Here is a 22182-nt window from a genome sequence, read left to right as displayed (position 1 = left end):
AATATAAGAATTGTTATTCTTACTGTGGCACACATAATTCTGATCCCAGAAAGGATTAAAAAGTTACATTTAGTTGTAGATTTAATATTTTTTTTCACCTTTAATGTGATTAAAGTCTAAAAGACCTTGGTAATTCTACTGCTGTCATTGTACACAAAACTTGCTGCCACATCTCTTGGAAATACCAGGCTACAAAAGGAAGGGAAGGACAAACTCAAGATGATTGATGTATTTCCTCCAAACCACACAGTCTGTAATTCAAGAGACAATGTACTCTGTAAGTGATGGAAACTAAAGTATCAGAGCAAAGCAAATACCTGTTTACTTGCAGACCAGCTGGGGTAGGGCTGAAGTTGGAATAGAAGCATAACTACTCTTAGACATGCTTCACTGCTTCAAGCCTCAGCTATTTATTTACATCAATTTAGGTAGATTTTCTTCTTCCTCTTGTGGAAAAATTTTAGTTCTCTCCCTTAGAAGGAAGTTGAGGCTCTGAGAAATACTCTTTGCCCTTGAGAAAACAGCAGCAGCATGAAGAGCTGGCCAGAGGACTCCCAGTCCAAACACAGGCAGGTTTCTCTTGTGTGGCAGCCCTTGGTGGAAGGGTTAGAACTCTCCTGGCACTGCAGACTCCACAAGTTTCCTCCCTTGAGCAAATTCCCAGACAGGAATGCTGGTATTTTTTTAGACATGGTCCAACATGCAAATCTTTTTCCCTATCTTTTTTTTTTTTTTTTTTTTTTTCACCTATCTTTTCCTTCCAGGTTTAGAGGCTCTCCTGTGTGTCCTGGAAGCCAAGGACTGTGTTCTTCAGTGTCTCATGCTCTGATGCCCTTCCAGGCTCACAATGACCACCTCCTCTGAGTTCTTCCAAAGGGCAGTTCAGCTTTTTGTGGGAGGATTTTGGGTTGCTCCCCAATCCTACAGCTGGCAGTAATGGGATGAACATCACTGTGAAGACTTTATTCCCTTTGGATCCCCATGGTGAGTTTGCCCCAGTGCAAGAGGCTTTTACCACCACAGTGTACCAAACACAGACCTGCTCAGTGTCACACCCAGGGAGAGCAAGTGCCACAAATCCCTGGCTGTCACTGGCAGCCCTGGAAAAAGGAAATCCTGACCAGCTGAGAAAACAACAATCCCTTCCTGCCTTCTTTCTAGAACAGGAGCTGGGTAGGAGGTGAGGCAGTGGCAGGTCCTGTGTTTGCCCTGCAGCTCCTGCAGGCACAGTCCTGCTGCCACTGCAGCTGCCACTCTGCCCTTCCCACAGGGAAGCCCCTTTCTAACATGCCCACAAATGGCAGGATAAGAGTCATAGTTGGGCATAGGAAATTTCAAGGTACTTCACTAAATTCACCTAATGAAGGTCATGTTTCTTTACCAAGTCATCTTATTGGCTCACTTGAAAAACAAGCATTTTGCAAGAGAAAAATAATTATTTAGTGTAAAAAAGCTTCTTTAGAGAAAGCTCACCTGGATAAGAAAAGTGAGACAATTATGCATTTTTAAAAATCTAAATATATTTTAAGCAAATCTTGGAACTGGGGAACACAACATTCCAGAATCATTTATTTTGATTTTCCACTGCTTGATTCACCTTCTTTCAGAGAGGCCTCATGCAAACCAAAGCAACTTGCACTGAATGCCACACACTGTCCCACTGTCCATCTACCAGATCTTGCCCTGACTGCCCAGAGATAAGTGGTGGCACCAAGGAAAAGGCAGCTGCAGGATGGGCATGTTCTGCTCTGGGCTTTGGCATCAGGTGAGGGTGCCTGAAAAAGAACTGATTTCAATTTTATTTTGTTTGTGCTGCATCTTTGCTCAAGTCTCTGTGCTGTGACAAGGTAGGGAAGGCAGGTAGCCATCAAGCCTTCTCAGGGACATTCAGGACACAGGGAAAGGCACACACATCTGTAAAAACTTTATTTCAAAATCTTTTTATTCAACTGTTATTCAGCAATATACAATACAGTTTATAAACAAATGTCTTACCTTGTTTCCAATCTTCATTTAAAAATAAATATTATTGACAGTGAATATTAATTATGGTAAGATGTACCTTTTTAATGTCTCCAAAAGAAATAATTTAATTAAAAAAGAAAAAGGAAATCCAAAAAAACCTAAACACAATAATCTACTAAAAATATTTCCTTTCTTAGGAAGGGTTTGACCCAACATCTTTACATATTGTCATAAAGATAACTGCTCAACAGTTCGTGCAAAATGAAGAGTCAGAGGGAAGGTTTAGAAAAGAAAAAATATTACATTAAAATAGAGAAATCATAAGTGCCATGCACAGAGCAGGGCTTTACACCGTAGAGTCTGGAAACTAGATGCATTATTCTATGTGGTTTAATTTTCTGTGGCATCCCCAAAAATATGTTTTTCCCCCCATGTAGAATTTATCATGCTTCTTTCAGTCTCTTTCTGTCCATCTTTAAAACGGCAGGGATTTCTTTGTCAGGGTTTTGTTTGTTATTAAATAGGTTCCTTTCTGTTTGGCTGAGGAGGAGTGGAGGGAGCAGTCCGTCAGTGGTTTACTAATAAATGTACAAGCTTATGCAGTATTAACAGGGACATGTATAGGAGTGGGTCTGTAGCATAAATAGGTCCTGTACCTAGAAAAGAAAGAGACAAGGGAGAGAAGGAGATTTGATTTTTTATCTTTTCCAATATAGAAGATTAAATGCAGAAGAGAAATATAGGAAGATTCATTTTTATCACTTCAGTGCCAGGGGTCAGAAGCTTAATTTTAATAGTAAAACAGCATCCTCAAGCCATCCAACTCAAATAGCTTTTTCCTCCCCCTCCCAATTCTGACTCCACTTAGGTCATTTCATTATGTGTTACTAATGGTATGCCTAAACTTGGCTTCAGCCAAGTTACCAGCAATTGAGATTTCTATAAATACACCATAATCTGGTATATAGTTTCTTGAGAAATGACAGGTATCAACCACCCATTACTTTAAAGGGAAATGACAAATGCTGCGTCTGTACTTCTTGATTAACAGGACACGAACCCATTTCATTTGGAATGGGAACAGCAAGCCCTTGACATCTTCTTTACCTTTTATAGGAAAGAGCAGAATTTTAAATTAAAAATGTGCTTGGGAGCTATAGAAAAGCAGAGGCCGGGGGTGAACACGTGTTCCCGTCAGTGCGTCCCAAGGAAGCGATGAGCTAACTCGGGGCAGGACACGGCTGTCCCTGGGCAGGACACGGGGAACTGCTGGCAGCAGGAGTGGCAGCCACGCCATGTCAGCTGCCCAGCTGTCCCTGCCTGCATCAGGCACACCCAGGTACCCCTCAGCTTTCTGATTTTCCAGTGACGTGCGCTGAAAAGATACAGAAAGGTGTGTGCTGTGCCCGTGCTGTGCCCCGCTCCCTGCCATGGGACGGCCGAGGGCTCTTGGCCACGCTCAGCCAAGCGAGCAGGACACGGGCACGAGGCTCTGCTGTGCCACCCTGCAGTGTCACTGCTGTGCTGCCACCAGAGGCACAGGAGAGGCAGAGACAGAGGAGAGGCAAAGGCACACCAGCCCCATTCCCTGGAGCAGCCCCGCACAGCCGCTGCCGCAGGGCAGGACACGGGTGCCTGGACACTGCAGCTGCCTGGCCCAAACGTCCCCAGGGACACCTTCCTGAGCCATGAGAGGACCAGAATGTGCAGCTGCCACCAGCACAGGACAGATGGATGTGGGACATTGCAGCAAAAGCAGAAGCCCAGGGGGAATTTGCCCTGCAGCTAAAGGGCAGAGGGGCACCTGGGGAGAGACCTCTCTGCTGACCACCCAACCTACAGAAGTAATCAGTGCCTGAAACACTGACTGCCACCCAGACCACGAGAGACACTTTGCAAAGTATGAACAGTTTAAAAATAAGTTTTGTGTGTTCAGTGTCTCTGGAAAAGTAATCAGGGCACTTCTGTTTAGGAAACTCACTTCAGGCACTGTAACGTGAATACTTCAGTCTTGGTCTCTAGGACATGTGAGTGTCTCCCATGATCAAAGGAAATGCCTCAAACAGTGCCTGAGCAAAGCACTGCTCTTGGGCTTGCTGCTCCAGCTGCCTGGTAATCTCTAAACACCTCCCCAGCAATGCTGGAGTACGATTACCCAGCATCAAAAATAGTACATAGCAATGTGGTGGGCAATTGAGGAACTCCAGAAGTGTCCCCACAGTGCTATCTCACAGACACCCAGACTGTGTGGTGATTACTTAGTTATTAAGGTTTTAATTAAATCACTGCATGCACAGACATGTGCTAAGAACTGCTAAGCAACAGCAAGGTATTAAGATGAATATAGGATTTTTGTTTTGAAAGTTGAAAAATCATTAACAAATACATTTTACTCCAGCAGCTAAAACAGTTAGTTGCAACTCATTGCAAAAAGACACTAAAAGTGTGTGGAGGAAGTCCTCTCTTTGGGGACATGGCACAGCTGCTAAAGCCTGAGGGTGCTGAGAACCCACTCTCCCTGCTAGGGCTGAACTTGTTCCTTCAGTGAGCAGGACTCGAGTCTGAGATGCTGCCAGTTACTCAGACAGCAAGATGTGCTTCTGTGAGGGGGAATCCCCCTGGAAACCCTGAGAAACTCAACCTGGAGAAATGGGTTCTTGAAGCTCAAGTGCTCTTACAGCCATGGTGCTGAAGGGCTGCCAGAACACCAGCTTAGCATCACTCCTGCTTTGAAGGGAAAGCAATATTAGTCACAACTCCTTGCAGCACCTGCATGCCTGCTTACCAAAATCATTCCTGTGTTGGTTTTACCTTTATGTACTAGTTTTAGTTTAAATTTCAATGCAAAAGTGTGAATTCAACAGTCCACATTTTGTCTTTTCCTTCTGTAGAAACTACTGTTGTTTTTAACTATATTCTCTGTCTTCTCTGATGGCAGAATGTGAATTCAGACTCTGTTTAACAGAATCTCAGCAGTTAAATGAAGCATATTTAAAAATATTATTTGAAAGCAATTATTCTTAATGAGCACCACATACAAACTTATTTTTTCATCCTGATTCAGTGTTGTCCTGCTCTAAGACTTAAGGCAGTATTGGACACACAGAAGTTCAGAATTCTCCTCCCTCTAAATATAGGCAGACCAGAAAAATAATTTCCAATATTTTCTCCCTGATAAGTTAAACTGAATCACTGATTATAAACCACTGAAGTTAGTGTCCTCAATTCTGCTGTTACTGCAGTGGGAAGTCTTGACTTTAATTAACAAATTGTTACATTTATAGATGAAAACAAACAAAATGTGAGCTTGAGCATGAGGATCTGGACACATGATTGACCCAGGTGTGGGAACAGAGGGTTCTTATCCAGACACCCTAAATCAGGAGTGCACAGTCACTTGCAAACTACAGACGCTTGTAAGAAAACATTTCACTGATATTTTGAATATTCATTTGATGTTCTGTTATTGCAAGCTTATTTATCATTACACAGTCTTACAACTTTGCTTTTAAAATATTTATATGCTCATGGCCAAAAGGGAAAGTCTACCACCAAGCAGAACAAGAACAAATTGTTCTCTCTGGTTATGGTGAATTGCTCACTGGCATCATTCATCCTTCTTTGCGATTTATGACATAATAGTGTTTTACTGCAATTTTCTGTTTAATAATTTTTTTTAATGCCAGAATTAATCACAGTTTGATTTAAAACAGTTCAATTGAAAACAAACATTAATTAACAAAGTGACTTGTGACATCCAGAAAAAATGGGATGATTCTTTTACAAGCTATATTTAACCAATGGTCAAAACCCACAGTTTCCAGCAGTCACCTATTTTTCTTACTAGAAAGAATCTGAAAAGTCCTTTGATGTCTCTTTCTGAGATGGTGGTAAAATGCAGTGGCCCATATAATAAAAAGCTGAAAGACATCAGTAGCCTATTTTCCTTGAAAGATGAGATAACACCTAAAATCTGAGTGCCTACTGATGATGGATCTGGGGCCCTGGTTGGCAGCGCCACGAGACATTTCTCTGCTCTGCCTTTTGTGCAGTGACCTGTTAGCCTTGGCCTATTTCCTTACAGAACAATGCCCAATTAAAGCCCTCAAACCTTGCATTTCATTAAGAGGCAAGGGACCAAACTGACCATATAGATTGATTATTCTCTCAGTCCAGAAACTTTAGACTGTGCTTGATACATGTTCTTGTTCTGGTATCCATGGGAAGAAATGGAGTTTTACATGGGCTGCTAGTCAAGGATCATTACAAGCAATAACCTCCTAGATAAAACAGATTCTCACTCACTGACATGCATTTGGAGCACTTGCACTGAATTGAAGGGAATTTACCCAACTTCAGACCTAAGAGCTTCTTAGAAGTTTTTAATTGAAATTACAAAAGTCACTATACACTTACTGAACTAAAGAGATAATAAGCTACACCCCATTAGAACTATTCCACACTTTGAGACAAGATCTTACAAACTGTCTACACCCTTTACTCTTAAGTACTTCCAGCATAATCCACACACTGCATTTTTGCTTTTTATTATATATTTTTTTTTTTTTGGTACCCAATGCCTTACACTTCCCACTCTTCCCCAAGAGCTAATTCTCCAGGATGCTGTGCAGGAGTGAATGCAGAGCCTGTGCTGACTTTAGCAGACCCCCCCCAGCTCAACCCTAGAGCACTGTGTGAACAGGAGGAGGTGTTGCTGAGAGAAGTATTGGTAAAATAAAACACTGGGCTATGGTGTCCCCATTGCTGCTGGCTTTTGGCAGGCTGTGGATCATCCTGCCCAGGCACAACCAGAAACAGCTCCTCAGCTGCCTTTTGGTGAAGCTAATTTCAGCAGTGGTGACTTCCCACATATTTATGAGCAACTGCATGGGATCTGCTCGCCACTGAACCTGCCTGGAAGGCACGATGACAAAATTAGTTTTCTACCCACTACGGTTTTTATTTATGATGCATTGAGTTTTGGAACAGCTTTCCATAACTCATCTCAACAAAATGCCTCACAGAAGTCAGCATATGTTTTTATTTCTACACAACCATGCAGGTAGAAGCTTGTGATTCTGCTTTGTTTCTTCATTCAGGACATCAAGGTTTTTAAGGTCAGGAGTAAATCTCACACAGCCAGGTGAAACTATCAGCATTCCCTCCACACCCTTCATGATCATGCCCACATTTCACTTTCCTTATCTACACCAGAGCCTCAAACTCTCCTGAAAGCAATTTTACTGGCCAGCAGACACTGACCACAGTTTGGTAAAACTGAGTTTCACTGTTTCTCTACATTCTCTCTCAAAATACCCACTGCAATATTCAGGCCTATATTTAGAGGTGAATTGCCAAAACCTCACGTTACAAGACTAACTGAAAGCCTCCCCTGACCTCATTTTGGAAACTTAACATGTTTTAATATTTCAAATAAGATTCCATTTGCATTTGGAGTATTTAGCAGTTCTGAAATGAACGTGTTTTACTTGCCCACACCTGTATCTATCTACATGCTGGGCCAAACTCACCTGAAAACAATGAAGTGAGGCAGAATTTAAGGCTTGATAACTCTACAGAAGCTGCATAAATGGCAGCATAGTGCAAAATTCCTGAATAGGTAGAACAAGAAATGTACATTTGAGGAAAAGCCAATTCCTTATAGCAGCTTGGTCCTTAATTTTGACTGTTCCTGACATGACAACTCTAAAAGCTCACCTAAGACAGAAAACTGGTGTTTAGTGGTTTGATGTTTTAGACTTTGAAGTTTTATCATAGTAGCAGGAAAGCTACAAATTAAAAAACTAATAATTTGGATGGTGATGGGAGAGCGGGTATTCATGCAAGAAAATGATGCAGAAATAAAAGTTTGGTTCTGATAAGAAGCTAAGAGAAGAGAAATACTCCTGCAGTATTGATTTTGTAAAGCACTGCAGTGCCCTGCTGGAAGTCAATGTGTGAGTGCCTGTGGGACAGGACAGACATAGGCACTGGCAGAGGAGCTTGGGATGAGCTTCTTAAGGCACCTGCAACTACTGAGGTGGATTTTGATCTCAACAGAGCTCATTTTAACTGAGACTCATTAAGGCCAAATTTCCCTTAAAAGGTTAGTGCTGACAATCCCTGCCAAACATGCTCATGGTACACAGAGCAGCCAAGTGCTCCCTTATCCTCTACAGAGGCTCTTCCCTCTCCTGGATTGTAAGGACATCACCAGACATGAGGTACAGGATTAAATGGACAATTGATCTGAGCCATTGCACAGCTGCTGCAGCTCTGCAAGGCACAACACTTTTGTATTAAAACCACAGCTATCACAAACAGAGGAGCTGTTAGCTAGTGGGTTTGATGAATGCAGGGAAATGCATATCTGCTATGCAGCAAGAAATACTTCTACCTTTATAGAGAAATCTTTCTGTTTGATAAGTTCCCAGAGAAATATGCAGTTTCATTGCCAAAAGACTGGCAAAAAAACATCTCCCACTAATGTTACAAGAAATAGGAGTAACACAATATGGGAAATATTTTCCCTCAATATCCCCATTTCCTTCTGTGGTAGCCAAAAGTGTACAGAACAATCAGCACTTTTACCAAAGCCTCCTTCTGCTTCTTCAGACACTAAAGGTGCCTTTGAACACCTCTGTGCTGAGGGCAGGCAGTGCCCACAGGCAGCTTAGCAGAGCAGCAGCTGAGCTGAGGGAGCCTGGCCCTTCAGGGGCTGCTCTTCTGCATGGAGAGAGCCAAACAAACCATTCCTTTGCCCCAAAAATCCAGGATAAATTAAAGAGTAACTTCAAGACAACACCAGGAGTAATTTTAACAGGCTTCAGAAGGGAACACTGCTCTAGATGGTGTCAATGGAGAATAGAAATGCATCCTGAATGCTTGAAATGAGTAATTCACTCTATAGATTATACAGTTTAAATACTTTCTATTGGTTTGCATTTAAATAAGCCTGTAACTTTCCTCTTTTAAGACCTGCAGCTGGTCTCTACTTTGTATCACCCTGACAATAAACAGATTTCTGCTTTGGTATTGGAAAGATGATCTCTCCTCGCCAAACATCTTATTAAGACACTCAAACCATCAACTATGAATTTGTTTTAATTTCCAGAATTTTCAGCAGTTCCATGATCTAAAATTAACTTAACAAAACCAAGAATCATTAATTCATTCCTTGAAAGTTGGATAACGAGAGATACAAAATTCTTTGTAATGAAATTTGGTGGAAAATTAATTCCAAACTAAAATACAGAGAAAAATAAGCAACTGCATTAGTGGTAGTACAGGTGGTAAATAAGCAGCCAGTCCTACAATTCCTTTTCTGTTCTATTATGTGAGCAACTGCAGAGCATAACCATCACAAGTAGCAAAAGCACAACTCAAACTGCCCAGATCACAAGGCAATGGAGAATATTGGGAGCTGCTTTCATGCATATTCCCAGGTTTTTCATTATAAGTAGGAGAACTAAAAAGTCATACTGCACAAAAGCAGGCAAGCTAGATATGGTCACACAATTCCATAGGCTGGAACTTTATGAAAAGACTGACAACACGAGTCCCACTGGACTGAACCACAGGTTTCACATTCTGTAATTGATGAAAATTCTAAATATTTGCAACCCTGAAATAAAGATGATGACACTGTGGTTCTCACCTCACTGTTTTTAGAGTATTTTTGACTTGATCAGGATTAGGAGCAAGCTGTCAATGTAGTTGTAATTATCACTCCAATCAGAATTACTAATCTTAAACAGATGCAAGTGCAGATTAAGGATTTTTTTGAAAAATAACCCTATTCTGTCCATACTTCAATAACAATAAGTGCATTAGCAGAATGCATGATGACACATGAAAAATGGCTGTACTGAGAGCATGTGCCTGAAAAAAAAGCAGAGCCTGTGATTTCCATAAAGAAGGGATCACCTTTTTGCTGTAAACAAACAGCAGTGTTTTGGGACTGACCCATAAATATAGGCCCTCCAAACATTTCCAGTGACTGATATTTGCTAGATGTTAGTTAACTAAAGACTCTGCTGTGCCTTAGATGTAAGGGAGGCCAAGCTTTGCAGAATGAGGCAGCAAGGGGTTATTTGACAAAACTGTGGACATGGGAGGGATATTCCTCAATACCCTCTGTACATGTGAAATCTCATCTCCTCAGCCTGAGAGGGATTCAGATTAACAAGCCAATTTTAAAAATTATAAAATGGCAAGCTATTTCTGATTATGTCACTCTGTTAAATTTTACCCTTAGAATCACAGAATTGATGAGGCTGGAAAAGAGCTCTAAGATCACAAGCTCAGCACCACCACACTGTCTAATACTGAGGTGATGCATTCCCACATCTCCTGAACCTCCAGCAGCATGGTAACAAACGAGGTGTAGAAGATGATGCCGTGAGTGACCTGCCTGTGCTGTGCCTGCTGTGGAAGGCACAGCCCTGCTCCCAGCCAGGGGCAGGCAGAGCAGACACTGTGGGGAGTGCTGGGGTGCCTGGCTCTGGGAGCACAGCTCCTGCTCCAGCCACACACAGCCTCATGCTGGCTCACACAGACCCCTCTGCTGAGCACACTGCTGCTCTGCCAAACTGCTCTTCTTTCCAGCTAATAAAATTGCCTCCCAGCTGATAACAGCCTAGCAATATAAAGTGCTTGGTTGTTAGCTGCTGTTGTGACAAATAATACCATTCTGCTGACAACCCCATTTTTTCCAATACAAACCTACTTGAACTGTTTATTATTGACATATGGGACTGCTCTACCATTATCTAATTTTAAAAAACACATAGTAAACAGCAAGAGTGAGCCTGACAGCAGTCTTACCGCTTTAGCAAAGTTAAATCAAAATCCAAAGCAACCTCCTTTTATTGCCAGCACAGTCATGACAGGCTCTCTAAAGTAAAAAAGAAACACCTACACAGGACTACTGCAAAATTCATTTCCTGGCAGAGGCTACTTAGTGTTTGCTGTCCAACTACAGCCCACACTGCTAAAAGCCTTCTCCAAACCAGTACCAGTAAGGCTGGCTGGGCATTTCTGTGTGCCACTACTGCTAAGTTTGAAACTGTTAGGGACCTGTATAAATCGACAACACAGTTCAAGCATTAGTTTATACATCAGTAAAGCTGTGCTAGTATAGCAGAGCTGAGGAGTGTGTAACAATTACTGCCTCTCGTAAAAGATACAAAGTTAGCTGGTTCTGCAAACCAAGACTCCCTTTTGCAAATCATCTATTTCAATAACATATAAAGAACTAGCACTATATGTATATTCCTGCCACAAATGCTGTTTGCTTATGCAAAAACACATGTAGGTGCATTGAGCCTTTCTTCATATGAATTTCTAATTTTCACTCACTAATGAATCAATCTTATATAGAAATCTAGACCACTGTTAGGTACAGCTTCCACATTCATTAAAAAGACCTGGAATACTCCCTTCATTTGGTTTAGTAATATTTTTAGAAGATTTTTTCATCTACAACTTAAAGATATCAAAGAAATTCAAATAATATTCAGATTTCTTCAAGGGCACTGAACAGGCTGGAGTAGAATAGGTTAGTACAGTTTTGTCTGTCCTCTGGGGAACAAGCCAGAACCGCTGAAAGGAGGTTACTCAAATAAATTGCATTTTCACAGTACAAAAACACCCAGGCACAGCTTGTTTCTGCCCTAGATAATGAGGTGACACAGTACAGCAGTTAGTGCTTTTGTCCAGTTCAAGAATTAATCCATATTACACAGACACAAAAGAAGATATTTGACCTCACTTGTCCCCAAAGCAGTCTAATTTGCCTAGATATTAAAGTGCTAGTGATGTGTATTTAATGAGAATTCTTTTTGCATGTTTATTATCCAGTGACATTTAGGAGGTCAGACTGATAATTCAGTTATGGCCTCTGTCTTGCTACTTTATTTAATGTAAAGGAAAATGTGACGTGACCCAGGTTGCATTTAACTACAAGTAACAACAGAACTGAGCTCACACATAAAAAGCACAGGAGAGTGGAGCAGACAGACATTACTGAGTGGGAAGGCAGGGAGCCTGAGCTGAGCAGCCTCACAGACTTTCCTTTCTTGCTATTTCATGCAATGTTCATCTATCAAACACAAACGAGCTCCACAGGCTGGGTCTCAAACTAGCAGAGAGTCATTCAAGCTCTGCCAAAGCAGGAGAGCCCTCAACTCAAACCCTCACCCAAAGTCAGTCCAACCCACCCACAGCCCCTCCAAACAGAGTCCCCCTAACCAGCCCCAGCTCTGCAGGCCCAGTGAAACCCTCAGCTGCTCCCTGTGCTGTCTCTAAGCTGCAGACAGGCCTCTTGCTTCCTGGGGATTGAGATTCAGCCATGGGCTCCTGCTGTGCTGAGCCCCACGGGCACAGGGCTGCAGCACTGGCACTGCTGCTTCACCCTGGCCGAGCAGCCCAGCAGCAGGGCTCCTTCTGCCTCACAAGGGCAGGGACAGGCATGGAGTGAAGATTTATGCTCTTCATTGCAATGACCACCTCATCTGAGCACAACACACCAGCCTGAGACCCTGCTAGAGCTTCTTGTTTCACACTCCCATCTTTGTTTATTTTATTTAAAGCTCTCACTTCTGAGCTTTGAGACTAGAGATCAAACAAATAAAAGGGAATTTGGAAGCTGCAGTGTCTGATCTACATTCTGCTCAGAAGTTAAGCTAAAAATTGCCCCCAAGCCAATACACAGACACTCATTTTGGAGACCATTTGGTAGGATATAATACAGTCAATTTCCCTCCCAGGAGGTCAGGATGAAGATCCTTGTTTATTACTTCACCATCGGATGACAAAGTTAGTCTCACGACTAAGGCACTGGACTTAAATTTAGAAGACCTGAAATTAAGTTTTCATATTTAATTTCACAGCTGTCACACGACTCAACAAAGTCAGTTATTGTTCTTGTGCCATTTATCTCTCAAACACTTTGACTTCAAATTTCCTGACCGTGTGTTTCACTCAGTGATGTTCCTGTATGCCCCCTACTCTACCTTGTAAAAACCAGGAGCACTTCCAAACAGAAACAAATCTGAACATTTTCACTTGCTCACCCTAATTTTTTCCTACAGTGTAAGATTTGTATACAAGCATTTAAACTAAAAGCTCAATATTATTTCATTTAGAACCACATGGATGACTGCTTCTCTGATAGTGTTAAAAATGTTCTTGCCAGCAGATCTTTGTCTCATCACAGCCCAAATCCCATTTTCTAGGTTTCCACTTCAGTTCATCTTGCTGGCAAACAAGCAGTAACCTTTCTGACTCATGAGACCACAGCACCAAGTTTTTATATGGTAGTTCAAACATCACAGATAAAATTCTGTTTAAGTAGATAATATTTGTGGCATATTGGTAAATTTTTCAGTTATGTGGATCTATTGCCTTATATACCATAATGCTGATACAAACTTCTGCCAAATACCATTTCTGATGATGTCTAAAAAATGGATTTTCTATTTATACCTAGTTTATCAGATGAGACTCTCTGCCCTATATATAATCTCAGTAACAGATACATGTATCCTAATAAATTCATGTTTCAGTTCACTTAGAAGATGTAAAGAATCACACTTTTCCATGGTGCATGACTGGGGCAGCAGTTGAAGTCAACAAGAGCCCTGGAGGCACATCCCAATGTAGAATTTGATCTATCATCATATTTATTGGAATTCAAGTATATAGAGGCCCTCTCTTACTACACTGAAAGTATTGGGAAGATTTCTATAGCAAGGAAAATAGGATTAGAGGCCAATTAATGCAGGACACTAGCTAGTGCCACACTCTTAGGCAGAGCTCTCCAGTATCTTAAATGAGTATGTTTCTTAATCACTGATAGAAAATCCATTATTCAACCACATTTCTGCTTTGATACAGAGGAAATATCCCTGTGTACAATGAAAAGACTTAAAAATGCTAAATACTTTAAATGCATTAGACTATTCAATTATTACACACAGATTTGGTGTAAGTACTTATGTGTGTTCCAGAGCTCAGAATAGGATAATGAAGCGTGTGCATTATGCTGCTATGCAGATACAACTCACACAAGGTTAGGTCCTGCAGTCTCAAACACCACGTGAACAAAGATTTAGTTGGATTTGTTGGCCCTACTGTGTGGGAAACCAGTTATGACACTGCCTTGGGGAATGCACTGGAAACAAGACTTTCACTTCCCACAAGTAAATAAAAGAGAGAAACCCCATCTCCTATAAAACAACTGCATTCTTTATAGAGAACAGTAATTAGTGTACCTGACACACTCTAAAGAACACCACTTCAAGATACAAATAGGAAACTCAGAAGGTCTAAGATGTCATTTTCTGTTAGGACATTTGGAAGAAAGTTTAGTGCTCATCCAGCCTGACTGGGTGGCCCCAGTCTTCCCTTTCCTCACGAAAGGAGGTGATACTCTGCAAGCCCTCATCACACTGACTGCCATGGCAGTGTTCTATCCAGGTCTCTATGCAATGTTCATGTCTAGGGAAGAATTCCTGCCTCTACACCAAGCTCTCCCTCTGCTACAGACCAAATTTCTGGCCCAGACAGTCTTTCTAAAATACCCAAGAGATGAGGACTGAGCTGCTTCACAGAAGCAACCAAAGACACATCTCATGGTAACAAGACTCAGACAGTTCTGGTCCAGAAGGCACCCAAATTGGGAATTTTTGAGGGTGAAGTGCCTCAGCTGCAGATCATCTAAGCCATGCTGTGATTGATGTTCGTAATTACAGGCAGCTCCAAACTACCATAGGTACAGAAATTACAACAAACCAGGAAGAAGCCTGTTATTCAGTAAGGTCTTGATGCAAGCAGAGTAAAAAGGCATTATTTCTGCAAGAGGACCATACCAAAATACACAATGAATTACCTCCCTCTTATGGGACAAAAAGTGGTTTACACCTTACTAAGTCAGTATAGGAACAGTCTGACTTGGCTTTGTCCAGCACTGGAGCTGCCACAGAGTGGCACTGTTCACAGAGACCAACGGGCCCAGCAGGGAGCTCACAGCACCAAATTTTGGTTTAGCCAGTTTTGTAGCTCTCAGCATCAGTCTCCACCTGGAGATCCCCACTAGATGTTTTTCTGTATTCTGCTACCTTTTTCACTTATTTAAATCATTCTATTACCTCCACTGCTGGCCATAACAGTACCAGTTTATTTTCAGAATTTAATGCAGCTAGAAATGATGCAGAAGTGCCACATCCCAAAGCACAGACATGTAAAAAATCAGGACAGACAGCAGTTTAGCTGATCTGGGCAGGAGGTCTTGCCCTAACAGGCATATGTGACATGCTGTCTTGGCTGCACATGCTCCCATCCATCTGTCAACGTGGAACTGAGCCCACTGCACTTCCACTGTCCTGGTTTGAGTTCATATGCACCACATAAGCTCTGGGTTCAGCAGGCAGGGTGCACAGTGCTGCAAGTCCTAAACCCAGCCTCTACTGTCAGCATGGAAAACACTGCAAGAATTCTCACAGTCACGGAGTGGAGAGGAAACATGACAACAACCCCTGGGATCCCAGGAGGAAAGCAAATCTTTCCAAACAAAAAATGATAGATCATGACCATTACAATGTCTGGCTTAATTTCTTGGGGTCAGTGGATTCAGCAAAAGCAAAATGAACTTCTTCAAAAGTCCACAAACACCTGTAGTTAGATCTCAAGAACTGTCTCATTATCTTCCACAAGACACCAATGAAAAACCAGCTTAGCCTTGGGAACAATATGAAGTAAAATCTAACTTTCACATGTTACAGAAGAAAGAAACTAAATTATTCATTAAACAGGAAAAGGTAGTAGCCAGATAAAACACAGCACCTGTAAAGCACCAGCAGGTCACAGTGACCCAGATAGGAATGATTTCCATTAGTGTGAGCCAAAACCTGCAACTGTTTGGCCAGAAAGTGTGAAGAGGTATCAAGAAGTGTGAACTTCCCTGCGTGAAGATCATGAATCTGCGTCAGCAGAGTCTCAACAGAGAGGGGAGCTCGGGGCCTTCCCTGCACAGTCAGTGGCACAGAATTGTTTCCCTTCCTCCACAGACAACTTGGCAGGGGTGTTTGTTCAACATTAGCTAAGTGACAGTGGCTGAAAGGGGCGCTGAAGCCCAGCCAGAGCAGCACCACACCTCTGAAGCTTGAAACATTTTTGCAATGCAGATTTAATACTATATTCTTCGTCCTAGACATTCCTGTCATTGGATAAATAAAGGTTTGTAACTGCCTTCTCTGGCAAACCACAATATGGTAATGTGGCATTAATAACTTAATACAGTATTAACTGATAGGCAAGTCAGTATTAGCATGATGTTTACATTTAGAAAACATTATAGAGCGTTGTATCTCCAATTCTTATCCTGCCATTAATTCAGATGTGGAGCTCATTACACAGCAATTGACATTTCCCTTCTGAATCTGCATCCTGCTCTGCACAGGCCTCGCATCTGCCTGGGACCACCAGCCCTGTAAGCTGATCTAAATTCTCAGCAAATCGCAATTCTCTGCAGAACAGCCACGGCGTTCCGCTCAGCTGAGGCTGCAGCTGCTCTTTCAAACACCGCACCCAAAAAGCTGCGAAGGGGGTTCTGAACGAGGGGCTCTCACCGCCCCTCCCAAAGGGCTGCCTCGCACTCGGACCCTCTCCCCAGCCCTGCTCTGGTTCCTGTCCAGCAGCAAGGCACCGCTGGCCTTTGGGACAGCCCGAGCACACTGTGCAGCGGTCCCTCGGTTTCTGCGGCAGCGACAGTCCCCCCGCGGCAGAGGGGGCACAGCGCCCGGCCCGAGGCGCGGTCAGGCCCCTCCCGCCCCGTACCTGACCCGTGCTGCTGCCGGAGGATGGCGGCCTGCCCGGGCGGCGGCGAGCCCGAGGCGGCGGCGGCCGTCGAGGCGGCGGTGGCGGTGGCTGCGGCGGTGCCGGCCGGGGCGGGGGCCGGCGGCGGCGGGCGCTTGGCGGGCCCGGGCGGGGCCGTGGGGCGGGCGGCGGGGCCGTGGCGGCGCGGGGCCGCCCCGCTCTGCATGTGCGACACGGCCTCGGCCGCCTGCACGTCGGGCGGGGCCAAGCGCGACAGGACGCGCAGCAGCGCCTGGGCCTTGTGCTCCTGCGTCTCGTCGTCGCTGTAGTCCGACACGCGGCACTGGTAGACGCCCTCGTCCTGCCGCCGCACGCCCGACAGGCGCAGCCGGTGCGAGATGTCATTGCCCTGGACGCGGACCGTCTGCAAGAGAGAGCACGGCCGGCACGGCTCAGCGGCGGCGGGGCCTCGCCCGCCCCGCGGCCCCGCTGCCGGGAGCACGGACCGGGGCCGATTCCCCCAAACCGGCGGACACCGAGCCCAGCACCGCGCCGCTACAGCCCCACCTCGCGGGCTATCCAGAACCAGCCCTGTCCCCATCGTCCCCCCGCCAGCTCCCAGCTGTCACCAGCTCTGCCACCAGCCCCGCGGGTGTTCTCTCGCCGCCCGGCCGGTCCCAGGCTCGGGCAGCCCCCACCCCTGGCGGAGTCCCCGAGCCCCCTGGGGAAGGCGCAGCCCGGCCGGGCTCAGAGCGGCGCTCCGGCTGCGGGAGCTGCCCTGCGCTCAGGCACCGGCCGCACCGAGGGGAAAGCGGCGCCTTTCCTGCCGGACAGCCTGAGAGGGGGGTCGCCTCAGGCGACTGGGGGTGCAGAAGGCTGGGGAAAAAAGCGAGATTCTCTTCTGATTTGGACCGCAGTCCTTTTCCAACGTGGCTAAGGAAGGGCTGTAGGGCAAGCGTCACCTCCTCTGGATTTGCAAGGAATGAGACGTGACTGCAAAACCAGCAACAGATGGTAACAACGTCTTGAGCCACGGCACAGTGAGGAGGGGAAACGTGCCACACTCCCGCCGTGCTGCAGGAGCGGCTGCCAGTGAGACCAGCTGCATTCGTGTGTCAGGAAATGAGGGGGGCATGCAGTAAATCCCACGAGCGTGGGAGGAGGGGTGTGCACCCAGCTCGAGCTGCACTTACGCTGATTTTGGTTGCATCCTTATTCGCTACCTAAAAGAACAGAAAAAAAGAGCAATTAGACTCAGTGCTGCCAGCACACCAACAGGATGCTCATATTCCCACCCCAGGGGAAGGACAGGACATGGATAGATGTAACTTTCTCCTCTTGCCATTCACATAGCCCGTGTGGTCCAGGGCAGTCCCCCAGGGGACGGGGAAGGCAGCAAACCCGTGCTCAGCCGAGGGGACCGTTTTGGTAAAGTTCCCATGCTGCCCCACAGAAGCGCTGCGTTCCCCAAGGGTGTGAGTAGCAGCCAAAGAAATGCTTGTTGCATGCTCTGCTGCTCACAGTCACTGACAAACACTGGGGAAGACGCTTTACCAGCAGCACAGCACTGAAGGGCTTGGGCAAACTGAATGCTGCATGGCTCAGGGCAGAGTTTAGTCCTGAAACACCCTGGGAGCAAGTATCACGCAGCAGGTTTCATATTTGGTTATGTTTTTGTCTCCAGCCAACCACTGTAAACCTAAGTGATGCCTCAGACCTCACTGATACGCCTCTCAGGGAGATGGTCATCATTCTCCAGGCTTGCTCTGTCATCATTTATTGTAAAAGCAGCTCACAGTTTTTATATAAGGTTAAAGAAGACATTTAAATCCAAGCGATTTATTTCCCAGTCTGACAACTGACTTACACTTTCCCCAGCTAGGCGGCATCGCATTAGCTCAGTGTCTATATGCTTTGCATCTCTATTTGAGCTCTGCAGGAAAACAAGCGTGCCACAGAGAGGGGAGCTGGCACAGGCACAGAGGCTGCTGCGGGCCACCCTGCTGGCGCAGAGGACGGGGGCTGGAGAGCATGGCATGTCCTGCACAGTAGGGCAACACAGCCTCAAATCCTGCTTCACTCCTTGTACAGCCCCGTTCGGCACCTGCAAGTTGTCTTTGCTCTGGTGGGGAGGGTGTAGAACAAAGTGGTTTATGCTGGGGAAATGCAGCTGAAAAATTTAGACTAAAGCCTATCCTTAGACCAAGCGGCTTCCTAGGGGGAGGGGAAAAGGCACGCAAGATTTAACTCTGCCTCATGCATTTTAATTGCTACATCTGACTGAAAACATCTTGCTGAGCTTCAGATATGGACACTAGTGGGGACGTGTACAAGTAACTGTGTGTTTGTAGATGCAGACTGATACCACGTTAATGTACCAACAGAGAGGTGTATCCCTTGAGCCTTTCTCTGCACTATCAGTAAACACAGGCTCTCCCACCCTTTTACAGTGATTCCTAGCTCAGTCCACAGAAGCACTGGTTTCTACTTGTCCACACTTCATACTACAGCTTTTCTTGGGGCCTCATTGCTGATTTTGCAGTGGAACATTTATCATTTTCTCTTTACAGTCCTTAAAGCACTGATGTTTTTTCCTGACATGAAGTGCATGCCCGGTACTCCTGCATTCCTCAGAGGGCCTGGGCACATTGATCTTTCCTACTGGTGGCTGGCACTGGGCAGAGGAAGCACTCTGGGAATGCTGAGTTTATTCTGATCACTGCCTAAGCATGTTACATTTGATGAAGATGTATATCTCCATAGCAATGTATTACCTTGCTCCTGCTGCCGGGGACACTGATGGCTAATTCGTGTGCAAGTTCTCTGGCTGGTTCTTTAAGGTACCACCACTGGATTTCCAAGGAGTAAGAGGTGGATCCACTGGCTCGGAAAGCACAAGGCATCTCAATATCGTCTCCCTCCCTAACAGTCACATCTTTGGGAACTTCAGTAAAGGTAGCTGGCAGGGGAAGATAGAGTTACAAGGGCTGGTTAACGAGAGAGATTAAAAGACAAAATCAGTCCTTTTCAGTCTAACATGAGCTGCTTCAGCTCAAGAGCTAAGCGCTGATCGCGACACAGGTTTCCTGGAGCCCGGGTACCACAGAGCATCCAGGACTGTGCACCCGGGGCAGGGCCGAGCCGGCCCCCGTCACGCTGCAGCCCCGGCTTCAGTCGAAAGTTTGCAGAGGACTTTAAAACCCTCTGGTCCTTCTAAGAAAGCCCTCGGCTTGATCCAGGGCCATTGGTGCCCCCCGTCCCCTCCCGCGGAACGGCGCGGGGACTGTCCCGGGCTGCGCGCCCGCCGCTCCCCGCTCCGCTCCGCTGCGCTGCCGGCAGCTGCGGCCCAACAGTGCCACCTTGTTCTGCCAGAGCCGGGCAGGGCAGCTCCCTGCCCCCAGCCCCAGGAACGCGCCCGGGAGGCCGGGCCTGGCGGCGGCTGCGGCTCGGTGCGCACCGGCGGCCCCGCAGCCCCGACGGCCCCGCAGCCTCCCGCACGCAACTTGTGCCCGGAGCGGCGCGTCGCCGCGGGAAGAGGCCGAAGTTTCCTACTCACCGGTGACGATGAACAGCAGAGGAGCGTTGAACATCAGGTAACAAAGGGTGCAGAACAGCCCCCGACTTTCCATCGCATCTATGTGGGCTGCGGGCGGGGACCTGGCTGGGGGCGCAGCCGGGCACGCCTCAATCCATCGCACACAGCGGGCCGGGGCACGGCTCCTTCCCAAAAAGCCAAAGCCTCCCGGCTAACCTCGGTTTTGCGGAGAAGCAAATATAAAATCCACGGCCGGCTGCTCAAACTCGCTCTCAGGTGGAAGCGACGTTCCTGGGGATGCAGCAATAAATCGCGTCCCGCTCCTTGGCTCCGCCGCGGGCGGGATTCAGCTGCCCTGCGCTGCCCGGGGGCTCCCGCAGCCCGACAGCGAGCAAGCGGCGCCGGGCGCCTCTCCGAGCCCCATCCCACGGAGCGCTCCGCGCCCGGAGCTCGCCGCGAGGTCCAGCGAGGCGGCGGCAGCGGGGACGAGGCGGCGGCAGCGGGGACGAGCCTCCCCTTCCCTCCCCTCCCTCCCCTCCCCTCCCGTGCCCGGGCAGCGCCCGCCGTGCGCCCGTCGCGGGCTCTGCCCCTGCGCGGCGGAGGCGGCGGCACCGAGCCCGCCTCTCCCCGCCCGGCCGCTGGACCCGCTGGACCCGGTGGATCCGCTGGACCCGGTGGATCCGATGGACCCGGTGGCCCCGGTGGATGCCGGCCCCGGGCGTAGCCGCCCCGCCCGCGCCCGCACCGCCCCCCGGCAGGCCCCGCCCGGCGCAGCCCCGGGACCCGCGGGGCCGCTCGGGCTCGCTGCTGCCCGTCCCGCTCCGCTGCAGCCCCGGCTGAGCTGCGAGTACCTGTGCGGCCCCTGAGCGCGCAGCAATGAACCCGCTGCTGTTTGCGGCATCCCCATCCACGCCCGGGCTCCTCCTGGGCGGCGTGCCCGCGGCGGAGCGCTCGGCTGCTGTCAGGCTTGGAACTCACTGTGTTTGCTACTTGTTAAAATACGCTAAGGAAAAAAAAACCAAACAAAAAAACCAAAAACAACCAAAAAACACCCATTCCTATTGATTTAGAAAACAGTATCATAACAATAAAACGTTTCCATGGATCAGCTATTTCCCGGGAAAAGGTCCCAATTAAAAAACAGAAGCGTCAAAAGTCATCAGTAAAGTCGTTACAGAGAGTATAAACGACAAGCGAAATTTGAATTTTTCAGTAAGAAATGTGAGGGAGCTGTATTTTAACGCATTTGAGGTGCATTTCTAAAACATTTGTCCTTCCCCCCCTCCCCGTAAATTCCATTAAAAGTCACCATTTTGTTCAGCCTCAACTTTATTTAGTCACTCTGATGGCCTGAGATATGTGTTTTAAGATCTGCAGAAAATTTCCTTTCTTTTTTTAATGGTTTCATTCTATACCATAAAAAAAGCTGCATGATGTGTTTGCTGGATACATAAAGATTTCTATGGAACAAAATATTTGGGAACATTCACTTTTGGAAAAACAAAATCAGAACAGCTTTGATCTAGTCTCTACCTTTCTATCTCATCAGAAAAATCTCTGGTGGAGGCTGGACCCTGCCAGCTGCTGGCTCCCTGCTAGGAAAACCCACCTTTGCAAGGTTTCCTTCAGGAAGCTCCAGTAAAATTCACACAGTCCTGAAGAATACCCAAACTGCATCAAATCAATATTTCTTGCTGGAAAATTTTTTCTTCAGAGCATTTTCAGCCATTCCTACTGATCTTACCATAACTTAAATCCTATGACAGTCCTTTGGCAGGTCTATGACCATTTGCCTGTAGAGCAACTTGCCTTTCTCCAGATTGGTTGCTGGGAGCCAAAATCCTGCCCCAGGATGGACCCAGTTC

General features: G+C 46.4%; 1 protein-coding gene across 1 annotated transcript; it reads right to left on the bottom strand.

Annotated features, from left to right (window-relative positions):
- Positions 1-1911: 1911 nt before the first annotated feature.
- VSTM2B (V-set and transmembrane domain containing 2B) lies at positions 1912-20826 on the bottom strand. The gene is made up of 5 exons (XM_079316517.1): positions 20339-20826; positions 19557-19741; positions 17976-18005; positions 16804-17206; positions 1912-2621 (listed from the first exon to the last, which is right to left on the bottom strand). The coding sequence occupies exons 1-5, from the start codon at positions 20409-20411 to the stop codon at positions 2533-2535; spliced, it is 780 nt and encodes a 259-aa protein (XP_079172643.1). The 5' UTR covers positions 20412-20826; the 3' UTR covers positions 1912-2532.
- Between the last annotated feature and the right edge of the window lie 1356 nt (positions 20827-22182).

Source organism: Erithacus rubecula (assembly GCF_903797595.1).
Source record: "Erithacus rubecula genome assembly, chromosome: 12".
Lineage (NCBI taxonomy): Eukaryota > Metazoa > Chordata > Aves > Passeriformes > Muscicapidae > Erithacus > Erithacus rubecula.
The sequence above is the reverse complement of the archived record's forward strand: the minus strand, read 5'-3'. Positions and strand labels throughout refer to the sequence as shown.